The 21,301-nt window shown below is 55.0% G+C and overlaps 1 protein-coding gene across 3 annotated transcripts in view; it reads left to right on the forward strand.

The window, feature by feature from the left end:
* Nucleotides 1-15,250: 15,250 nt before the first annotated feature.
* Nucleotides 15,251-21,301, forward strand: part of CCDC9 (coiled-coil domain containing 9) — a 24,077-nt gene continuing 18,026 nt past the window's right edge. For 2 of the 3 annotated variants that reach the window (XR_001816982.2, XM_017500408.2), the window contains exons 1-5: nt 15,251-15,401; nt 17,128-17,201; nt 17,365-17,469; nt 19,099-19,200; nt 19,364-19,606. Coding sequence is in view for 1 of the 3 variants with exons in the window: in XM_017500408.2 (XP_017355897.1) it covers nt 17,199-17,201; nt 17,365-17,469; nt 19,099-19,200; nt 19,364-19,606 (453 nt within the window). In the remaining 2 variants the exon portion in view is untranslated. Of the gene's footprint in view, nt 15,402-16,282; nt 16,474-17,127; nt 17,202-17,364; nt 17,470-19,098; nt 19,201-19,363; nt 19,607-21,301 lie in introns of those variants that run through there. The other variant, XR_005195732.1, reaches the window with a different exon arrangement.

Here is a 21,301-nt window from a genome sequence, read left to right on the forward strand (position 1 = left end):
CCAGGATGGTCTCGATCTCTTGACCTTGTGATCCACCCGCCTCGGCCTCCCAAAGTGCTGGGATTACAGGCGTGAGCCACCGCGCCCGGCCAAAAGTACACAATTTTATACTACAGCAATTACTACCTGAAACTTCACTGGCCCTAGACAAGACATTTTGTTGTTTTAATTAAGACAGAATCTGGCTGTGTTGCCCAGGCTGGTTTCAAACTCCTGGGCTCAATCGATCCTCCCACCTCAGCCTCCCTAGTAGCTGGGTTTATAGACATGCATGACTGCTTTGACCAGAGTTTTAAGAAAACGGCAGGCCTGATGCGGTGGCTTATGGCTGTAATCCCAGCACTTTGGGAGGCCGGGGGTGGGTGGATCACTTGAGGTCAGGAGTTTGACACCAGCCTGGCTAACATGGTGAAGCCTGGTCTCTACTAAAAATATAAAAGCTAGCCAAAAGTTGGTGGCACACGCCAGTAGTCCCAGCTACTCAGGAGGCTGAGGCAGGAGAATCGCTTGAACTCGGGAGGCAGAGACTGCAATGAGCAGAGATCATGCCACTGCACTCCAACCTGGGTGACTGAGCAAGACTCTGTCTCAAAAAACAAAATCAACTACAAAATATAATTTTGAGGCCAGGTGCGGTGGCTCATGCCTGTAATCCTAGCACTTTGGGAGGCCGAGGCAGGCAGATCACCTGAGGTCAGGAGTTCAAGACCAGCCTGGTCAACATGGTGAAACCCCGTCTCTACTAAAATACAAAAATTAGCCAGACATGCTGACGGGTGCCTGTAATCCCAGCTACTCAGGAGGCTGAGACGGAAGAATTGCTTCAGCCTGAAAGACAGTGGTTGCAGTGAGCCGAGATTGTGCCACTGCCCTCCAGCCTGGGTGGCTGAGTGAGACTCTGTCTCAAAAAAAACGAAACAAAACAAAATATAATTTTGAAAAATTATGAAGTTGGCCGGGCGCGGTGGCTCAAGCCTGTAATCCCAGCACTTTGGGAGGCCGAGGCGGGTGGATCACCAGGTCAAGAGATCGAGACCATCCTGGTCAACATGGTGAAACCCCGTCTCTACCAAAAATACAAAAAATCAGCTGGCCATGGTGGCGCATGCCTATAATCCCAGCTACTCAGGAGGCTGAGGCAGGAGAATTGCCTGAACCCAGGAGGCGGAGGTTGCGGTGAGCCGAGATCGCGCCATTGCACTCCAGCCTGGGTAACAAGAGCGAAACTCCGTCTCAAAAAAAAAAAAAAAAAGAAATGCTGCTCTTTAGACACGTATTAAATGAGATCACGCTGGAAGTCGTTTAGTGCAGTATTGGACATACAGTAAGTGCCTAATAAGTGTTAGCTATTATCACTTGTATAACTAATTCTTGTCAGTATTTCCTCTGTGCCAGACAGTGATGAAGGTGGGAAGGGTCTAGACTTCTGTGAGCTCATGGTCCTGCCTGTCCCTCTCACCTCTCATTCACCGATCAGTGTCCAGACTGCCCATTGCAGGGCAGATACCAGGAGGTCAGATGTACTGGAATGTTCTTTTTGGCTTCTTCCTTTTTTTGGAGACAACGTCTCACTCTGTAGCCCAGGATGGAATGTGGTGGCGCGATCTCGGCTCACTGCAACCTCCGCCTCTCGGGTTCAAGTAGATTCTCGTGCCCCAGTCTCCTGAGTAGCTGGGATTACAGGTGCCTGCCACCATGCCTGGCTAATTTTTTTTGTATTTTTAATAGAGATGGGGTTTCACCATGTTGGCCAGGCTGGTCTCGAACTCCCAACCTCAGGTGGTCTACCTGCCTCAGCCTCCCAATGTGCTGGGATTACAGGTGTGAGCCACTGTGCACCGTGCTCAGCAAATGTTCTTTTCTCTCTCTTTTTCTCTCTTTTTTCTGAGACAGAGGCCTACTCTGTCACCTACGCTAGAGTGCAGTAGGGCAATCTCCACTCACTGACACCACAGCCTCCCGGGGTCAAGTGATTCTTGTGCCTCAGCCTCCTGAGTAGGTGGGATTACAGGTGTGTGCCACCATGCCTGACTCATATGTTTTGTATTTTTTGGTAGCGATGGGGTTTCACCATGTGGGCCAAGCTGGTCTTGAACTCCCAACCTCAGGTGATCTGCCTGCCTTGGCCTCCCAAAGTGCTGGAATTACAGGCATGAGCCACTAGGCCCGGCCTCGAATGTTCTTTTGAGAAGAAAATGAGTGTGAAGGACAGTGGGAATCTGGCTGGGTGGCTGGAGGTGGAAAAGACCGGGAGAGGCCAAGAATCTTTTTTTTGGCTATAAGCACTGTCACTAGTGAAGATCCTCCCCACAGCTGGGCGTGGTGGCTCACACTTGTAATCCCAGTATTACGGAAGGCCCAGGTGGGCAGATTGCCTGAGCTCAAAAGTCCCAGACCAGGCAGGGCAACATGCCAAAACCTAACTGGGAGGCCGAGGTGGGAGGAACACTTAAACCTGTGAGGGTTTAAGGCTGCAGTGGGCTGTGACTGCACCATTGCACTCCAGCTTGGGCAACAGAGCGAGACCCTGTCTCAAAAACAAAACACCAGCTTGGCCAACATGGTAAAACCCATCTCTACTAAAAATACAAAAAATTATCTGGGCGTGGTGGTGCATGCCCGTAATCCCAGCTACTCAGGAAGCTGAGGCAGGAGAATCACTTGAGCCTAGGAGGCAGAGGTTGCAGTGAGCCGAGATCACGCCACTGCACTGCAGCCTGGTGACAGTGAGACTCCGTCTCAAAAATAAAAACCAACCTCCCACCCACAAAACAACACAAAACCTTTGTGGGCAGAGAAGAAGTTTGTGGGTGGGTCAAGGACTGCCTTTTTTTTTTTTTTTTTTGAGATGGAGTCTTGCTCTGTAGCCCAGGCTGGAGTGCAGTGGCACGATCTCAGTTCACTGCAACCTCAGCCTCCCAGGTCCCCAGTTCAAGCAATTCTCCTACCTCAGCCTCCCCAGTAGCTGGGATTACAGGCATGAGCCACCATGCCCAGCTAATTTTTGTATTTTTTAGTAGAGATGGGGTTTCACCATGTTGGCCAGTCTGGTCTTGAACTTCTGACCTCGTGATCCATCCACCTCAGCCTCCCAAAGTGCTGGGATTACAGGCGTGAGCCACTGCATCCGGCTTAATGTTGCAATTTTTTGTAGAGATGAGATCTCACTCTGTTGCCTGCCCAGACACTTTCAAACTCCTGGCCTGAACCCATCCGCCTGCCTTGGCCTCCCCCAATCCTGCGTGCAGCCCTCCACGAAAGACCGTGGGCCGTGAGTCTCAATGGTCTGAGTTAGAATCCCCTCTGCCACCTACTGGCTGTGGGTGATGTTGGGCAAGTGGTCACATCTCTGTGCCTCAGTTTCCTCATCTGTGAATTGAGACAGCACAGGTCCCGACCTCATAGGATGTGCAGACTCAGAAAGTGAATAAAAACAGAACACTGGGCCAGGCACACAGTGGCTCTAGCACTTTGAGAGACCGAGGCAGGAGGATCACTTGAGAAGTGTTTGAGACCAGCCTGGGCAATAGTGACACCCCCCATCTCTACAAAACCTTAAAAAATTAATCAGGCGTGGTGGTGTGCACCTGTGGTCCCAGGTACTTGGGAGGCTGAGGAAGGAGGATCGCATGAGCCCAGGAGGCCAAGGTCACAGTGAGCTATGATCCATCCCATCACTGCACTCCAGCCTGCACGACAAAGTGAGATTCTGTCTCAAAAAAGTAAATAAAATAAAAAAATTATCCCAGTACTTTGGGCCCAGGAGGTGGAGTCCTGGGCAGGAGACTTGCTTGAACCCAGGAGGCAAAGGTTGCGGTGAGCTGATATCATGCCATTGCACTCCAGCCTGGGCAACACCGTCTAAAAAAAAAAAATTAAACAATGTAAGTACTGGGGCATAGTGGATGTTTAATGTATGCTACCTATCATTACTGTTACCAGTGTGAGAGTCCATTGACTCTCTGATAATCCAAACAAGGAGACCTCTAGCTAAGGACCTCCCCCACCATCGCCTCTTTTATGAGACAGGGTGTCACTCTGTCACCCAGGCTGGAATGCAGTGGTGCAGTCTTGGCTCACTGCAATCTCTGCAGGCTCAGGTGACCCTCCTGCCTTAGCCTTCTGAGTAGCTGGGACCACAGGCGGGGGCCACCAAGCCTAGCTAATTTTTGTATTTTTAGTAGAAACGAGGTCTCACCAGTTTGCCCAGGCTGGTCTTGAACTCTTGGTCTCAAGTGACCCTCCTACCTCAGCCTCCCACAGTACTGGGGTTACAGGCATGAGCCACCGGGGCCTGGCCAGGACCCCATTTTTTTTTTTTTGATACAGAGTCTTGCTCTGTCTCCAGGCTGGAGTGCAGTGGCGCAATCTTGGCTCACTGCAACCTCTGCCTCCTGGGTTCAAGCGATTCTTCTGCCTCAGCCTCTGGAGTAGCTGGGACCACAAGTGTGTGCCACCATGCCCAGCTAATTTTTGTGTTTTTAGTAGAGACGGGGTTTCACCATGTCAGCCAGGATGATCTCGATCTCTTGACCTTGTGATCTGCCCACCTCGGCCTCCCAAAGTCCTGAGGGGATCACAGGTGTGAGCCACCGCACCCGGCTTTTTTTTGAGACAGAGTCTCGCTCTGTCACCCAGGCTGGAGTACAGTGGCGTGATCTCGGCTCACTGCAACCTCTGCCTCCCGAGTTCAAGTGATTGTCCTGCCTCAGCCTCCCGAGTAGCTGGAACTACAGGTGCACGTCACCATGCCTGGCTAATTTTTGTATTTTTAGTAGAGATGGGGTTTTGCCATGTTGGCCAGGTTGGTCTCGAATTCCTGACCTCAGGTTATCCACTCGCCTCGGCCTCCCAAACTGCTGGGATTACAGGCGTGAGCCACTTGGCCAGGCCCAGGACCCCTATTTTTATGGGGCCAGGACGCCAGTGTTTGCTTCTGAGAAGGATCATCAGTCCCTGTGTTCAAAAGCCATGATGCCTGAATCCAGTAGGCTTTTGGACACAGGGACTGATGATCCTTCTCAGAAGAGTCCCTGTCTTCGTGGGGTCAGCATACCTAGTGTGTCAGCATGCCCAGGTCGGCCACCAGTGTGTTTTCTTGACTGTATGCAGTTTCTTACTGTGAGTGTCAATTCCTCTCCTACGGTCTCACAGCACAGAGGAATGCTAACGTGCCCAGACGCTGAAGCCAGCCGACCTGGATTCAAATGATGACCTTGAGCAAGCAGCTTCGCCGCCATGTGCCTCAGTTTCCCTCTCTGTCCAAAAGGGATCGGCACAGGCAGGACCAAAAATACTGTGAAGATGAAATGAGTTCGTATTTGTAACATACTTAGAATAGTGCCCGGAGGTAGTGAGCCGGATGTGAAGTGCTGGTGAGACAAAACAGATCTGGTTGACCGCAGATCTGAAACCGTCGCCAGATTCTTTTCTGCCATCCTGGGGAAGCAGATTTCGCAGCCTGGGGAGAGGGAGTTGGGAAGGACTTAACTTTTCACTGCGGGGCCTGAGTCCTGGCTTTCCGCGGTGGAGAGGGGGTCTCCCGGGTCCCCTCGGTGCGGCTGGCCCTGCAGGCCCGGAGGCTGGACCGCTCGCCGGGTGGGGGCTGGGCGGGGGCGCGGGCGTCCGCAGGGTCCGAGCGGCCGGCGCGCGTGTGAAGGTTACCGCTTCTCGGCGGGGCGGGGGCCGCGCGCTGTTGCTGGGGTCTGCGGGGCCTGCCTGCGCCCGCGCTCCCCCTCCTTCCCGGCCAGCCAGTGAGCGGTACCCGCCGCCGTTGCCAGGGGAAACTCGCCGCCCCGTTACCCAGCAACAAGCCTGGCCCAACCAGGCGCGAGGACCCCCCAGGCCCCGCCTGCCGCTGCCCACCGCGTGCCCAATGCCAGGCGGGCAGAGCCGGCCCGGCTCCCGGAGACGGCGAGCGCGCTCATTGGCCGCCGCCGCGTCCGCCTGGATCTGGGGGAGCCCTCGGCGCGGGGGGCGGGGAGCCGGGCCCCGGGGAGCTGCCAGGCGCACGGCCTGCAAACCTGCAACCGGCTGGGGTGATACCCAGGCTATGCACCGTCCACCTCCCTGCTCCCCTGCGCCGCACTCTCCGGTGAGGATGGGCACTGGGATGGGCTGGAAACGGGGTTGCGCATTCTGTCGCTACCCCCAGAATGGCACCCTGGAGTTGGCCTTGTGCAAATAGACACCAAGGGTCCCCCTCGCACAAGGAGGAGACCTGAGCATCCTGACTCCGTGAAGACGGGGACTGGTTGTCCCACACCACCGGCAAAACAGGATTAGGCATCGTGGCTTTTGAACACAGTGGTCGAAGTTCCCTGCCAGAAGAGATCCCAGGCGTTCTGGACCTATAAAAATAAGGTTGTCACTGCACCCCCAAAGGACCCAGGCATGCCTGGACCCGTGAAACAAGGATATGAGCCCCCTCCTCTCAGGAGATGCTGATGTCTCAGCTCTGGGACACAAGAACTGAGGGTCCCCCCAGAAAGGGACTCAGTCATGCCTGATCGAAGGAAACTGAACACCCCACTCCCACAAGAAACACGGACTCAGGCCTTTGGGCTCCCCACCCTGATATGTCACAGAGCTCCTGGGCATCTTTGCTACATTGATGTTGGGAGACACTCCTGCCCCTAACAGTAACCAGACCCTCAGGTGTCCAATTCACCTAGATGGGACCACCTGCCCAGCCCCAAGGGGAAGACCTGCCCCCTTCTCACTCCTCTGAGCCCTTTTCCCCAGGGTCCAGGTGGTTGACCTCCCAGGATATGGGCATCTGACCTCAGAGCCACTCTGCTCACCTGTTGGCATCGACCTCACACCCTGACAAGGTGTGAGGACCCCAGAAGTGCCAAGGACCCCAGAGTCCAAGCCCCATATCTCAGATTCCCCAGACACTTGGCCAGACAGGCTCAGCCCCTCACAGTGGTGTGGCTGGGGAGGAGGGGTAGTGGAGAGGTTGGGGGGCCCTCCCCAGACCCAGACCCCCAGATCTGAAAGATCCAGCCCTGCAGCACCTTTACTTGGCCCCATGGATCCGGACTGGGAGCCCCCAGCCTCGAGAGACCCTAACGTGCGTGGCTGGGCCACTTCAGAGAGGCCCAATTCCTTAGTCCCCTCCGTCCCCGAGAGACCCAAGGCAGCGCCGCCTGCCGCTCCAGACCCCAGCTCCAGACTTGGTGAGCCCAGGTGCGGCCCGCCCCTACCCTGGTACCTGGCGGGGCGGAGTCGAGGATTACTCAGCCTCCAGAATGAGGCGATGACATCATCCTTGGGGGGGGGTTGACTAATGGCCGTGCTGGGGGGGGGCGGGGAAGTTTACCCGGTAACAGCGGCTGCCGCACGGCCCCGCCCCCGGGGAAGGGCTGAGAGGGGGAGGCACAGCCTGCGTTGGCGCGCGCGCGCGCGCGCACACACAGACACACACAGACACACAGACACACACAGACACACACAGAGCGTCCCTCCCCCAGCGTCCCACATCCAACACAGCTTCCTGGGGCAAGGGCAGGGGTGGGGGGGGGGTTGGGTGTTTGTGTGTGTGTGTGTGTGTGTTTGTGTGTGTGCTGGAGTCCTCTGTAGGTCTGTGTCAGTATGCTGTTGTGTCAGGGGCCGACAAATTACGGTGGTGATTGTGTCAGTGTGTGCTATTGTGTGTCACTTGATGGATTGTGTCAGTGTGACGGTGTGTGTCAGCATGCTACATTTGTCACAATGCTACATGTCATGGACTGCTGTGACAATGTGATTGTGTGTCAGTGTACAATTGTGTGATGTCCTGGTGTGCTGTGTGTAATCATGATGGTGTGATGTGTGTGGTTATGTGAGCATGCTGGTCTGGCACCTAGATGCATGTGCCCGTGTGACTCTGTGTGACACTGGGATTGTATGTGTGTCAGATGTTGTGTTAGGGGAAGATTTGTGAAAGTACTATGTCACTGCACTGTTCTGTGAGCGTGGTGGGATGTGTTTCTGTAATGCTGTGTGTCACCAGAATTGTGTGTGTATGCCATGGTGATGGTGTGTACGTGTATACAATGCTGTGTGTACATGAGATTGTGCGTGCCACTGAGTGGGTCAGTGGTAGTTGTGTTGTGTTGTGGGTGGTGGGACTGTGTGTCACTGTGATGTGCTGTGCGGGGTGTCAGAGGAAGATGTGCATATATGCTACTGTTACTGTGTGTGCCTGGGCAATGTGGGGCATGGAGGGATTGTGTGTGTGTGTCACGTTGTCATAGTGTCTGAAATGCGTGTGTGAGGGACTGTGTATCACCGAGAATGTGTGCATGTGCACTGCTGTGTATCACTGTGGTTGTCTGTCATTGTGGTTATCAGGATGATGTTGTGTGTCCATGGAACTGTGTATATGTCTAATAGATTGTGTGTGTCTGTGTAATATTGTGTCTCACTGTGATTGTGTCACTGTTGTGATTGTGCGTATCACAATTGTGTGTTGCGATTGTGTATGAGATAGTGTGTTCAGACCAATTGTGGGATTCTGAGTGTCACTGTGTTGATTGTGCCACTGATATTGTGTGTGTCAGGCTGATGTGTGTTCATGGGACTGTGCACACCTCATGCAGATTGCATGTGCTTAGGCAGCACTGTGTGCACCTGTGATTGTGGGTCTGGGCAGTGCTGCGTGTCCTGGGACTGTCACTGAGGTTTTTTTAATTTTTTATTTTTGAGACGGAGGGAGTTATGCTCTTGTTGCCCAGGTTGGATGCAATGGCATGATCTTGGCTCCCTGCAACCTCCGCCTCCCGGGTTCAAGCGATTCTCCTGCCTCAGCCTCCCAAGTAGCTGGGACTACAGTTGCAGGCCACCACGCCTGGCTAATTTTGTATTTTTAGTAGAAGCGGGGCTTCACCAGGTTGGTTAGGCTGGTCTCGAACTCCCGACCTCAAGTGATCCACCCACCTCAGCCTTCCAAAGTGCTAGGATTACAGGCGTGAGCCACCGTGCCCGGCTGTCACTGAGAATGTGTGTGACTGTGTGATGCTGTGTGTCTGCGCTGTGTGTGTCATTGTGATTGTGTATGTGCTGAGGGCGACGCCGCTTGTCCCTGGGACGGGGTGTGTGTGCGCGCGCGCGCCGCTGTGATTGTGTGTCAGCGCGCTTCGCTGGGTGTCGGGGGAAGGTGCGCGTGTCTCCAGGCCTCCTGCCCGAGAACAGCGGCGCTGCTCTCTGATTGGCCGCGGCCGCGCCAGTGAGAAGCTCCCGAATCCTGCGGTAACTTGGTAACTTGGAGACTCGGCCCGCGCTGCCGCCGCTGGGCTCGGGGCTGGCGGCTGGGGGCTGGGAGGGGCTCCCGCCCTTCCGCCCCGCCCCGATCTTGCAGGCCCGCCCCGAGCGCCCCGAGCGCCCCTCCCCGGCCCCCTCGCCCCGTCTACCCCGCCTCCAGCTCGGCACCTCTGACCCCTACTTTGACTCCACCTCCCTCACCTCTACGTCGCTCCTGACTCCCCATCTCTGCCCCTCGCTGGGTCTCTCTGTCTCTGTCTTTCCCATGTTTCTCTCTCCTGTCTCTGTCTCCCGGTTGATCTCTCTCTGCCTTTGTCTCTGTCTCCCACGTCCCATCTCTGTCTCTCCCATCTGTCTCCACCACTTGTATCTCTCCCTGTCTGTCTCCACCACCTCTGTCTCTCCCCATCTCTCTAGAGACAGAGATTCTGTGTGTCTTTGTGATGCCACCTCTGTCTCCACCATGTCTGTCTCTCCCTGTCTGTGTCTCTCCCTGTCTCCGTCTCTAACATCTCTGTCTCTCCCTGTCTCTGCCTCTGCCATCTTTGTGTCTCCCTGTCTCTGTGTTTCCCTGTCTCTGTCTGCACCATCTCTGTCTCTGTTGCTTCATCTGACTTTCTCAGCTGTCCCTCCTTGATTGTCTCTGTCTCTCCCTCCTCTGCCTCAGTCTTCCCACCTTTGTCTCTTCTTCCCTCGTCTCTCCCACCTCTTGTCTCCGTCTCTCCCGCTCCCTCTCCCCCCACCCCTCCCTCACTCCCACGGCCATGCTCAGAATTCACTTTTCATCCTTCTGAGACCTCCAGGGGACCATTCGCCACTTTGTCCTCGCCCCTCCCCTGCGGCCCAGGCTCTGGCAGCAGGCCCCACGCAGGGCAGACTTCAGGAAGGACTTCCCGCCCTGGTTCGGCACCAGAGCTTTATCGTTCGGGCCAGGCGGAGGCCGGGCGGCCCCGTGGCTTCCGGAGGCGCCCGGCGGGATGAGCTCACTGCGAGTTGGCCAGGATTTCATCAGCTTCCTCCGGCGGCCTTGCCCCCTCTCCTCTCCCGGCGCGGCCGCGCTGGCGAATCCGCCGGGCGCCTGCTGCCCCCGAGCGGCAGAGGGCGGAAGCGCAGGCGCCGCGCAAAAAGCCCAACTTTGCACCTGACAGCGTGGCCAGCTCAGGAAGTCTGCAAATGCAAACCCAGTTCATCCTCGCGACCACCACTGGAGGTGGACGTTTTGTTTGTTTTGTTTTGTTTTTTCAGACGGAGTTTCGCTCTTGTTGCCTAGGCTGGAGTGCAACGGCTCGGCTCACTGCAGCCTCCACCTCCCGGGTTCAAGCGATTATCCTGCCTCAGCCTCCTAAGTAGCTGGAACTACAGGCCCGTGCCACCACACCCGGCTAATTTTTGTAACTTTAGTAGAGACGGGGTTTCACCATGTGGGCCAGGCTGGTCTCGAAGTCCTGACCTCAGGCGATCTGCCCTCCTCAGTCTCCCAAAGTGCTAGGATTGCACTTCTGAGCCACTGTGGCTGGCTCATTTTAATTAGTTAATTTATTTAGAGACGGAGTTTTGCTCTTGTTGCCCAGGCTGGAGTGCAGTGGCACGATCTCAACTCACCGCAACCTCTGCCTCCTAGGTTCAAGCGATTCTCCTGTCTTGGTCTCCTGAGTAGCTGGGATTACAGGCATGCGCCACCACGCCCAGCTAATTTTGTATTTCTATTAAAGATGTTGGTTAGGCTGGTCTCAAACTCCTGACCTCAGGTGATTCCCCCCACCTCAGCCTCCCAAAGTGCTGAGATTACAGGTGTGAGCCACCGCACCCGGCACATTTATTCTTATATCCAGTCATTCAGCATTTACAGCTGAGGGTCTTTCTGTGCCAGGCACGGGTGCAGTTGTAGGGATGAGGATACAGCTGTGAGCAAAACGGATACAAATCCTGCCTTCATGGGACTGATACTCTGTGGCAGATAGGCGATCAAGAACACAGTAACAATACAGCTCATGCCTGGAATCCCAGCACTTTGGGAGGCCGAGGCAGGCGGATCACAAGGTCAGGACTTCAAGACCAGCCTGCCCAACACGATGAAACCCTGTATCTACTAAAAATACAAAAATTAGACGGACATGTTGGCGGGCGCCTGTAATCCCAGCTACTCGGGAGGCTGAGGCAGAGAATTGCTTGAACCTGGGAGGTGGAGGTTGCAGTGAGCCGAGATCACGACACTGCACTCCAGCCTGTGCCACAGAGTGAGATTCTGTGTAGAAAAATAAAATAAAACAGTAACCATACAAAGTGAAACTTCAAGTGGAAAAAGGAAGCAGGGAATGGCCGTCAGGAGTATTGAGGGATGATGTCTCTGAAAAAGTGTTATTTGAGGCTGGGTGCGGTGGCTCACGTCTGTAATTCCAGCACTTTGGGAGGCCAATGCAGCAGGATCCCTTGAGACCAGCCTGGGCAGCATAGTGAAACCCCATCTCTACTAAAAACACAAAAAGTAGCTTGACGTGATCGTGTGTGCCTATAATCTCAGCTACTAGAGAGGCTGAGGCAGGAGAATCACTTGAACCTGGGAGGTGGAGGTTGTGGTGGGCCAAGATTTAGCCACTGCGCTCCAGCTTGGGTGACAGAGCAAGACTCCATCAAAAAGAAAAAGAAACAAAGAAAGGGAGGAAGGAAGGAGAAGGAAGGAGAAGGAAGGAAAGATGGAAGGAAGGGAAAGGAGCTGATGGTATTGGCTGAGGCACTGGGTATGGATGTGGGGGACAGAGAGGACTTTAGGGGGCGGCCAGAAAGATGAAGGTGCTGAGAGACCAGTAGTCACCACCACCACCACCACCACCACCATCATCATGGCAGCTCTCACAGTGCACCTATAGTGTGCTAGGCTCCATGCCGATTCAGAGTTTTACATGCATGACCTGCTTATATCCTTATGACAATTCACAGATCCAGGAGGTAGAGATGAGAGCTGTGGTAGAATTCAAGAGTCATTAAAAAAATTTTTTTTTGCCGGGCGCGGTGGCTCACGCCTGTAATCCCAGCACTTTGGGAGGCCGAGGTGGGTGGATCACGAGGTCAAGAGATCGAGACCATCCTGGTCAGCATGGTGAAACCCCGTCTCTACTAAGAATACAAAAAATTAGCTGGGCATGGTGGCATGTGCCTGTAGTCCCAGCTACTCAGGAGGCTCAGGCAGGAGAATTGCCTGAACCCAGGAGGTGGAGGTCGCGGTGAGCCGAGATCGCGCCATTGCACTCCAGCCTGGGTGACAAGAGCGAAACTCCGTCTCAAAAAAAAAAAAAAATTTTTTTTTGAGACAAGGTCTCACTCTTGTCACCCAGGCTGGAGTGCAGTGGCGCGATCTCAGCTCACCGCAACCTCTGCCTCTTGGGTTCAAGCGATTCTCATGCCTCAGCCTCCCAAGTGGCTAATTTTTGTATTTTTAGTAGAGACGGGGTTTCACCGTGTTAGCCAGGGTGGTCTTGATCTCCTGACCTCGTGAGCCTCCTGAGTTGGCCTCCCAAAGTGCTGGGATTACAGGTGTGAGCCACTGTGTCCGGCCTGCCTCTGCCTATTACTTTGTTTAGTTGTTTGTTGTCTGTTTTCTGGATAAAGTGAGCTTCATGGAGGCAGGGACATTTGCATTCCCATTTCACAGATCGGGAAACTAGAAGGAGGCCCAGGACAAAGTAAGTTCTCATGGTTTCCGGACTATTTGTTGAATGAATATGCAAATCCGTTTGTCTCAAGTGGCAGAGAGTGCGCCGCACCGCCCCCTGGTGGAGAGTGGAAAACGTGTCCGCCGGTGTGATCATCAAATTTCCTGGGAGACCTTCAAGTCCACCCTTACCCACTGCGTAGAAGCAGAAATTAACTCCATTCCACAAATACACACAACATACTTTTTATGATTATGATTTTTAATGATGAACTTGTAAATTTTATTTTTTGACTTCTCGGGACTATCGTTTAAACTGGACTCCCCGTCTCCACCCGCCCTGTACCGCCCCGGCCGCCAGAGCAGAAGCCAGTCTCGAACCTCCAGACGTCAGGTGATCCACCTGCCTCGGCCTCCCAAAGTGCTGGGATTACAGGCATGAGCCACCATGCCCGGTGGCTCTCAAGATTTTTACTTCGTTTTTGGTTTTCATCTTGACTATATGTCTGGCTATGTTTTTTTCTTACCACTTTAAGGTGGTTAAAATGGTCTGTGTGTGGTGGCTCATGCCTGCAATCCCAACACTTTGGGAGGCTGAGGTGGGCAAATCGCCTGATGTCAGGAGGTCAAGACCAGCCTGGCCAACATGGTGAAACCCCATCTCTACTAAAAATTCCAAAAAATTGGCTGGACATGATGGTGCACGCCTGTAATCCCAGCTACTCGGGAGGCTAACACAGGAGAATTGCTCGAACCCAGGAGGTGGAGGTTGCAGTAAGCCGAGATCGGCGCTGCTGTACCCCAGCCTGGGAAACAGAGCAAGACTCTGTCTCCAAAAAAAAAAAAAACACCAAAAAAAAAATCTATCTATTTCCCTCCCTCCCTCCCTCCTTCGGTCCCTCTATGCCAGGCATGGTGGCTTACGCCTGTAATCCCAGCACTTTGGGAGACTGAGGCGGGAGGATCACCTGAGGTCAGGAGTGTGAGACCATCCTTGCCAATGTGGTGAAACCCAATCTCTACCAAAAATACGAAAATTAGCTGGGTGTGGTAGCAAGTGCTTGTAGTCCCAGCTACTCGGGAGGCTGAGGCAGGAGAATTGCTTGAACTCGGGAGGCGAAGGTTGCATTGAGCTCAGGTCATGGCACTGCACTCCGGCGTGGGCGACAGAGTAAGACTCTATCTCAAAAAAAAAAAAAAAAAAAAAATTATGGGCCAGACGCCTAGCTCATGCTTATAATCCCAGCACTGTGTGAGGCCTAGGCGGGTGGATCATGAGGTCAGGAGTTCAAGACCAGCCTGACCAAATTGGTGAAACCCTGTCTCTACTAAAAATACAAAAAATTAGCTGGGCATGGTGGCACATGCCTGTATTTTCAGCTGGTTGGGAGGCTAAGGCAGCAGAATTGCCTGAACCTGGGAGGCCAAGGTTGCAGTGAGCCGAGATTGTGCCACTGCACTCCAGCCTGGTTGACACAGTGGGACTCTGTCTCAAAAAAAAAAAAAAAAAAAAAAAAAAAAAAAAAAATATATATATATATATATATATATATGTATGTATGTAGGCGTGGTGGCTCACACTTTAATCCCAGCACTTTGGGAGGCTGAGGTGGGTGGATCACAAGGTCAGAAGATCAAGACCATCCTGGCTAACACAGTGAAACCCCGTCTCTACTAAAAATACAAAAATTAGCCGGGCGCGGTGGTGCATGCCTGTAATCCCAGCTACTCCGGGGGCTGAGGAAGGAGGATCGCTTGAATACAGGAGGCAGAGATTGCAGTGATCTGAGATCGCACTACTGCACTCCAGCCTGGGCAACAGAGTGAGACTCTGGGTCTCAGAAAAAAAAAGGGGGGGGGCTGGGCGCGGTGGCTCACGCCTGTAATCCCAGCACTTTGGGAGGCCGAGGCGGGCAGATCACAAGGTCAGCAGTTTGAGACCAGCCTGGCCAATATGGTGAAATCCCGTCTCTACTAAAAATACAAAAATTAGTCTGGTGTGCTGACAGGCACCTGTAATCCCAGCAACTTGGGAGGCTGAGGCAGGAGAATCGCTTGATCCCAGGAGGTGGGGGTTGCAGTGAGCAGAGATTGCGCCTCTACACTCCAGCCTGGGTGACAGAGGGAGGCTCCATCTCAATATATACACAAATATATTTCTTTCTACTGAGAGAAATGAGGGGCTGGAGGCGGAAATAGCTTGAACAAAGAGGTAGAGGCCAGGGAGGGAAACGGTGTCTCCTTTTCCTGGGTGTTGGTAATTCAGGCAGGAGCTTGGATGAGCTTCCAGAACACCCGTGGGAGTCAGGTGGCCCCGCTCCCGCCTCCACCGCACAGGCGCGGCCTCTTTAAGGCTCCCGGAAACGGTCCCACAGGACCGGAAGTGACCCTCTTTATTTCCCTTCCTCACGTGGTGCGGGCAGGAAGTGACGCGCGCGGCCCGGGAGCTGCGGACGCAGAGGCCGACGGAGCCGGAGTCGCGGACGCCGCGGGGTCTCCGGGACAGGTGACCGCGGGGAGGGGGCCGGGAGCGCGCCCAGGAAGGCGGGGCCTGAAGCCCCACGTGGCGGGGAGCGCCAGCTGGAGCGGGCGGGGTAAGGAGCCGCCGGCGGGGGCGGGGTCGGAGTACTCTGCGGGGGGCGGGGACAGGACGCCCACTTCGGAAGCTGGAGAGGCGCTGGCGGGGCGGGCGGTTGCGGGGGTGGGCAGCGTCGGGGCGGGCCAGGGGCGGGGCGGGGCCAGAGCCTGGGCTGGCCGCTGGGGGCGGGGCCGAAAAGTTGTGTCTTGGTTGTGGGCGGGGCCAAAGTGTTGCTCGGACAGCTGTGGGGCGGGGCCGGGACGCGGGAGCGGAAGCGCTGTGGGCTGGGCTAGAAAGTTTTGCCTGAGCTGTAAGTGGGTCCGGATTGTTGGCCGGGACGTCGGGGGCGGACCTAGAGCCTGACGCCAGGAGGGGGCGGGGCCAAAAGTAGTGGAGAGCCAGGGGGCGGGGCCAGGATGCTGGCAGGGAATGCTGGGGGTGGAGCCAGAAAGTTTTGCCTGAGCCAGGGGCGCGGCCAGAGCGTTGGCGGGGAAGCGGGGAGCTGAGCCAGAACCCTGACTGGGGAAGCCAGGGGCGGGGCCGGATACTGACGCAACAGGGCTTGGGAGGAAGTCAGGGGGTGTGTCCAGAAAGTTGGCCAGGCCAATCGGAGGCGGGGCCAGAGGGTGGACTGGGCAGGCCGGGGGCGGGACTGGAATAATAATGAGAGGTGGCGGGGGCGGGTCTAGGCTGTTGTCTGGGAGCCAGGAGGTGGGGAAAGAGGGTGGCTGGGAAAGTCGGGAGCCGGGCCAGATTATTGGTCCATGGGTGGGGGCGGGCCAGATATCTGGCGGGAAAGGTTGGGCCAGAAAGTTTATCCCTCAAGCCGGGGGCGGGGCCAGAGCGGTTTCTAGGATGTCGGGGGCGTGGCCCTGGCATTCCCAGCCAGATTGAGGCTGGAGATTTGTGCAGAGAATCTGGGGCGGGCCTGGGAAGTTTTGACCTTGTTGCTGGTGGAGTATTCACTGGGGCAAAAAGTCAGTTCCAGGAAGCCTCGCCAGTGAGTTCTGGGCCTCAGTGCAGAGAATACTTTTGGGAGAGGCGGGAGGCTGTCGCCCTTCCTTAGGGTGCTGGAGACGGGCCTAGGACGTCTCTTGGGAAGGCGCGGGCTTGGCATGTTCTCTGAGAGCTTGGGTAGCCAATAAGAGTGGGGTTCAGAATTTCTTTGGAGCATGGGATTGGGAATGTTTCTTAACCTTACGTGGTGGAGCTAGAATGTTTGCCTGGATATGAGAGGCACCAGGATGAGCACGGGGAGGTGGGTTTGGAACTTTCTTGTGCAGGCTGGTTTAAGGAGATGTAGTTGGAACTCTCGAGTTAAGGAATTCGGGCTAACACTCACACTACAAGGTGTGGAGGCTGGGCTAGAACCTGTGTTTGGAGGAGAGCAGTGTTGGATACTTAAGCAGTGGGTGAGGGCCAGAGCATCTCCAAGGTGGGTTTGACTAGATCGTTTACATGGGAACTGGGTGAGTCCACAAAGATCATGAAAGAGCCGAGTCTAAATTTCTTTAGTGGGGGGAGCTAGAAGTTGAAGAAGAGAGGGAGAGTGAAGGCTAGAATTCTCTTGGGGTACAGGGTTTTTTGTGTGTGCCTGTGAGAATGAAGTAGGTTGGGGGGAGGTTGGCCTTAGTCCTTTTCCCTCTGCACCCAGGAACTCTCAGTGCTGCATCCAGATTCTGCAGGAGAGGTTTGCTGTGACGTTGGGCCTACCCAGCCAGCCAAATGGTGAGACTGAAAGTGGGGTCTGTAGCACACCTGTGGGTCCTGCGCTTTCGGGAAGGGGGCTTGGGAGGATGGGCTCCAGGGAGCAGACTCTCAGGCCCTGGGGGAATGTCCCTGGTTTGGTGGAGGTTTTTCCTTCCCTCCCTCAACTGTCTCCGCGTCTCAGGCAGCCGCACTCGATTTGAAATCAAAGGAGGAGAAGGATGCTGAGTTGGACAAGAGGATCGAGGCTCTTCGGCGGAAGAATGAGGCCCTCATCCGGCGCTACCAGGTGCCCTAGCCCCGCCCTGGGAGACCCCATCCCCTCTCTTCCCCGCAGTGAGTTTTTCTCACCTTTCCCTTCCTTAAAACCTTTTCATGACTCCCCATCACTGTCAGGATAAAAGCCAAAGGCCTTAGCCTAACATCCCTTCCTTCATTCTGTTATTCATTCATTCATTTGTTCACAGATATTCCCCAAGATCTTTACGGTACCTGCCTCTGTGATGAGGGGTGCCGGGGCTATAGCCGTGACTGAGGCAGACCCAGGCCTGCCCTTCAAGGGCCCACCATCTAGTCAGGGAGACAGTCCTGTCCTCAGGGATGTCCCACAGTGGACAAGTCTGGAATCAGGAAATTCAGGGGTCTGTGAGAGTCCAGAGGAGGCTCCTGACCCAGCCTTGGGGATACCAGGGAGGGCTTCCTGGAGGAGTAGATGCTGAGGCTTGACTGGTGAGTAGATAATAGCCAGTTGAAAAGGAGAGGGGAGCATGTTTCAGGCAGAAATAACAGTTTGCGCAAGTGTTGGAAACAGGAGAGAGCTTGGAGTTTCAAGTTGGAGGGTCGTTTAAGGAGCGAATTGACCTCGGCGGGTCAGTAGGGGCCAGGCTGTGCAGGACCCTGAATGCCACCAGGCTGAGTTTGGACTTTCTCCTGAGGTCACTGGGGAGCCAGGGAGGGCCTTGAACAGGGGTGGGACCCGTCAGAATAGCTCTTCAGGGAGATGCCTCTGGGTGCTGTGTGGTGGTAGGTGGGAGGGGGTGATACTGGAGCCCAGAGACCAAGGAGGAAGCTGGGGCTGGAACCCTAGTGGGAGAGGAGGTGCCTGGCTTAGGGCAGGGCTGCTGAGGGGGACTTAGTTACTGATGGGCTGTTGCGGGCAGCGAGAGGACGAGGGCGCATTTAGGACAAGGCCCCTGAGTAGGTGGTGTGGCTGTCCCTGAGATGGGATCTGGGAGGAGGCATGGGTTTCATTTATTCACTCTTCATGTATTCATTCATTTTTAAAAAAGGCATGTTGAGTTTCTGTCGTGGGCCAGCAGTGTTCTAGGCATGGGATACATGTCAGTGACATACATCACTGAAAGCAGACAGACATCCCTGACCCCAGGCAGATTCTGCCGTAATGGAGGAAGCAGACAGTGAGCAAGATGCACACCGTGCTGGGTGTGAATGGGATGAGAACAGAGAGGGTGGCAGGGGAGCTGGTTTCCGTGAAGGCCGAATTGGAGTGCAGACCTGCAGGAGGTGAGGGGTGGGAGGATCTCTGGGAGGGATCCGCTGGTGCAAAGTCCCCGAGGCAGGTTTGAGTCTGGTATGTTCTGGGAACAGCAAGGAAGCCGGAGTGATCGGAGTGATCGAGGGGAAGTGGGGGAGAGACGAGGTCAGGGAGGTACCAAGGCCAGACCCCATGGGTCCCACAGGCTTTGGAGAAGGCTGTTACTCAGAGCTGGGCACCACAGGAGCGATCTGAGCGGGCCAGCAGCGTGATGGGGCTTGAGGGACATGAGCATTTTCTCTGCCAGAGCTCGGGAGAAAGGCCTGGGCTGGGGCCAGACTTAGGAGGCGTTCAGGGGTCTGTCGGAGTCCGTCTGGCGGACAGGGCAACTGACACTTCCCTACCCCGGGTGTCTGCTCCTAGGAGATTGAAGAAGACCGTAAAAAAGCTGAACTTGAGGGAGTCGCGGTCACAGCTCCCCGGAAGGGCCGCTCAGGGGAGAAAGAGAACATGGCGTTGGAGGTGGTGAGTTCATCAGGGGGGTGAGGGACCCTGAGGATGGGGAGGGGCAGAGGGTTGAGGGCTGGGACCCAGAAGTCCCCCGCTGTCCTGCACCAGTGGGTGGCCCCCATCCTGGCCACATGCCTCCTGCCCAGTGACTGTACTTTCCTCATCTTCCCTCTTCCAGGAGAAGAACCTGGGTCCTTCCCGGAGGTCTCCTGGGACCCCTCGGCCCCCAGGGGCCAGCAAGGGGGGCCGGACTCCTCCACAGCAGGGAGGCCGTACCAGCATGGGCCAGGCATCCCGCAGCTGGGAGGGCAGTCCTGGGGAGCAGCCTCGAGGAGGAGCTAGGGGCCGTGGCCGGAGGGGCCGGGGCCGCGGGTCCCCTCATCTCTCTGGAGACATGTCCGCTTCTGACCGTAAATCCAAGGTAGGGTCTGGGCAGCGCCTGGAGCCCTGGCCGAGGTTCTCCGTTGTCTGTTCCTACTCCCAGGCGCACAGCTGTCCTGCGGGTCCGGCTTGTGGCATCTGTCTCTCAGCTTCTGCATCTGGCTCTGTTTCTCTCTTCCTCCACCTCCTCCTCTGCTCCTCGGCCTCCTAGTTCCTCCTGTTCCTTCCCTGTCTCCTCCCGCCCGGAGCGTGCGTGTCCTCTCTTCATCACTTTCTCTCCTCCTTCTCCCCGCCTTCTCGTTCCTCCTCGCCTTCCTTCCCTCCCGTCTCTTCTAGCTGTATGTCCCCCCGTCCCTCTCTCTGTCTCCCTTTTTCTCGCTCTTTGGTGCACGCTTGCCTGCTCAGCTTCTGTCCCTGTCTCTCCTCCCTTTCTGGCACTGTCTGTCTGTCTGGTGGGCTCGCTCTGTCTGGTATGCTTGTGAGCACAGGCTCTATGTGGCATTCTATTTCTGTATGTTTGTCTTAGTTTCTGGCTTTGTGGGAGCAGTGATCTTTTTTTTTTCTTTAATTTTTTTGAGACTGAGTCTTGCTGTGTTACCCAGGCTGGAGTACAGTGGTGTGATCTTGGCTCACTGCATTTCTGCCTCCCGGGTTCAAGTGGTTCTCCTTCCTCAGCCTCCTGAGTAGCTGGAATTACAGGCACTCACTACCATACCTGGCTAAGTTTTGCATTTTTAGTAGAGATGGGGCTTCCCCATGTTGGCTAGGCTGGTCTTGAACTCCTGACCTCAAGTGATCCACCTGCCTCGGCCTCCTAAAGTGCTGGGATTACAGGTGTGAGCCACCTCTCTCAGTGGGAGCAATGATATATTACTGTAACTCCCTCACTTACTCCTGATGTTCAGCTCAGCAGGGTGGCAGGCTGTCTAGCAGAGTGACTTACCGCCCACCATGGACATGGGTGGGACCTGGTCCTGTGAGCCACCTGTCCTTGGGCAGCTGCTGTCCCCTGTGAGCTTCTGGTTCTAGCACTTACAGGGGAATAAGAAAATACGAAAATTAGCTGGGTGTGGTGGTGAGCACATGTGATCCCAGCTATTTAGGTGGCTGAGGCAGGAGGATCCCTTGAACCTGGGAGGCGGAGGTCACAGCTGAGATTGTGCCACTGCACTCCAGCCTGGGCGACACAGTGAGACTCCTTCTCAAAAAAAAAAAAAAAAAAAAAAATAGACTTAAATTGGGCATGCCAAGCTGCTATCACAAAAAGACTTCAAAATCCCATGGCCTGAATAGAGTAGGAGTTTCTCTGTCTCTCTCTTTTTTTTTTTTTGGTTTTTTTTTTGAGATGGAGTCTCACTTTGTCAACCAGGCTGGAGTGCAGTGGCCCAGTTTCGGCTCACTGCAACTTCCGCCTCCCAGGTTCAAGCAATTCTCTGCCTCAGCCTCCTGAGCAGCTGGGATTAAAGGCACCCACCACCATGCCTGGCTAATTTTTATATTTTTAGTAGAGATGGGCTTTCATCATCTTGGCCAGGCTGGTCTTGAACTCCTGACCTGACGATCCACCTGCTTCAGCCTCCCAAAGTGCTGGGATTACAGGTGTGAGCCACTGTGCTTGGCTATTTCTCTTTTATATGTTGAGCCCTGCAGGGAGGCGGCTGGTTCATTGGGTGAGGCTCTGCTCCATGATGTCACTCAGGGACTGATACTTGCTTATTTTTTTTTTTTTTTTTTT

This window comes from Cebus imitator, unplaced genomic scaffold (assembly GCF_001604975.1).
Source record: "Cebus imitator isolate Cc_AM_T3 unplaced genomic scaffold, Cebus_imitator-1.0 Scaffold266, whole genome shotgun sequence".
Lineage (NCBI taxonomy): Eukaryota > Metazoa > Chordata > Mammalia > Primates > Cebidae > Cebus > Cebus imitator.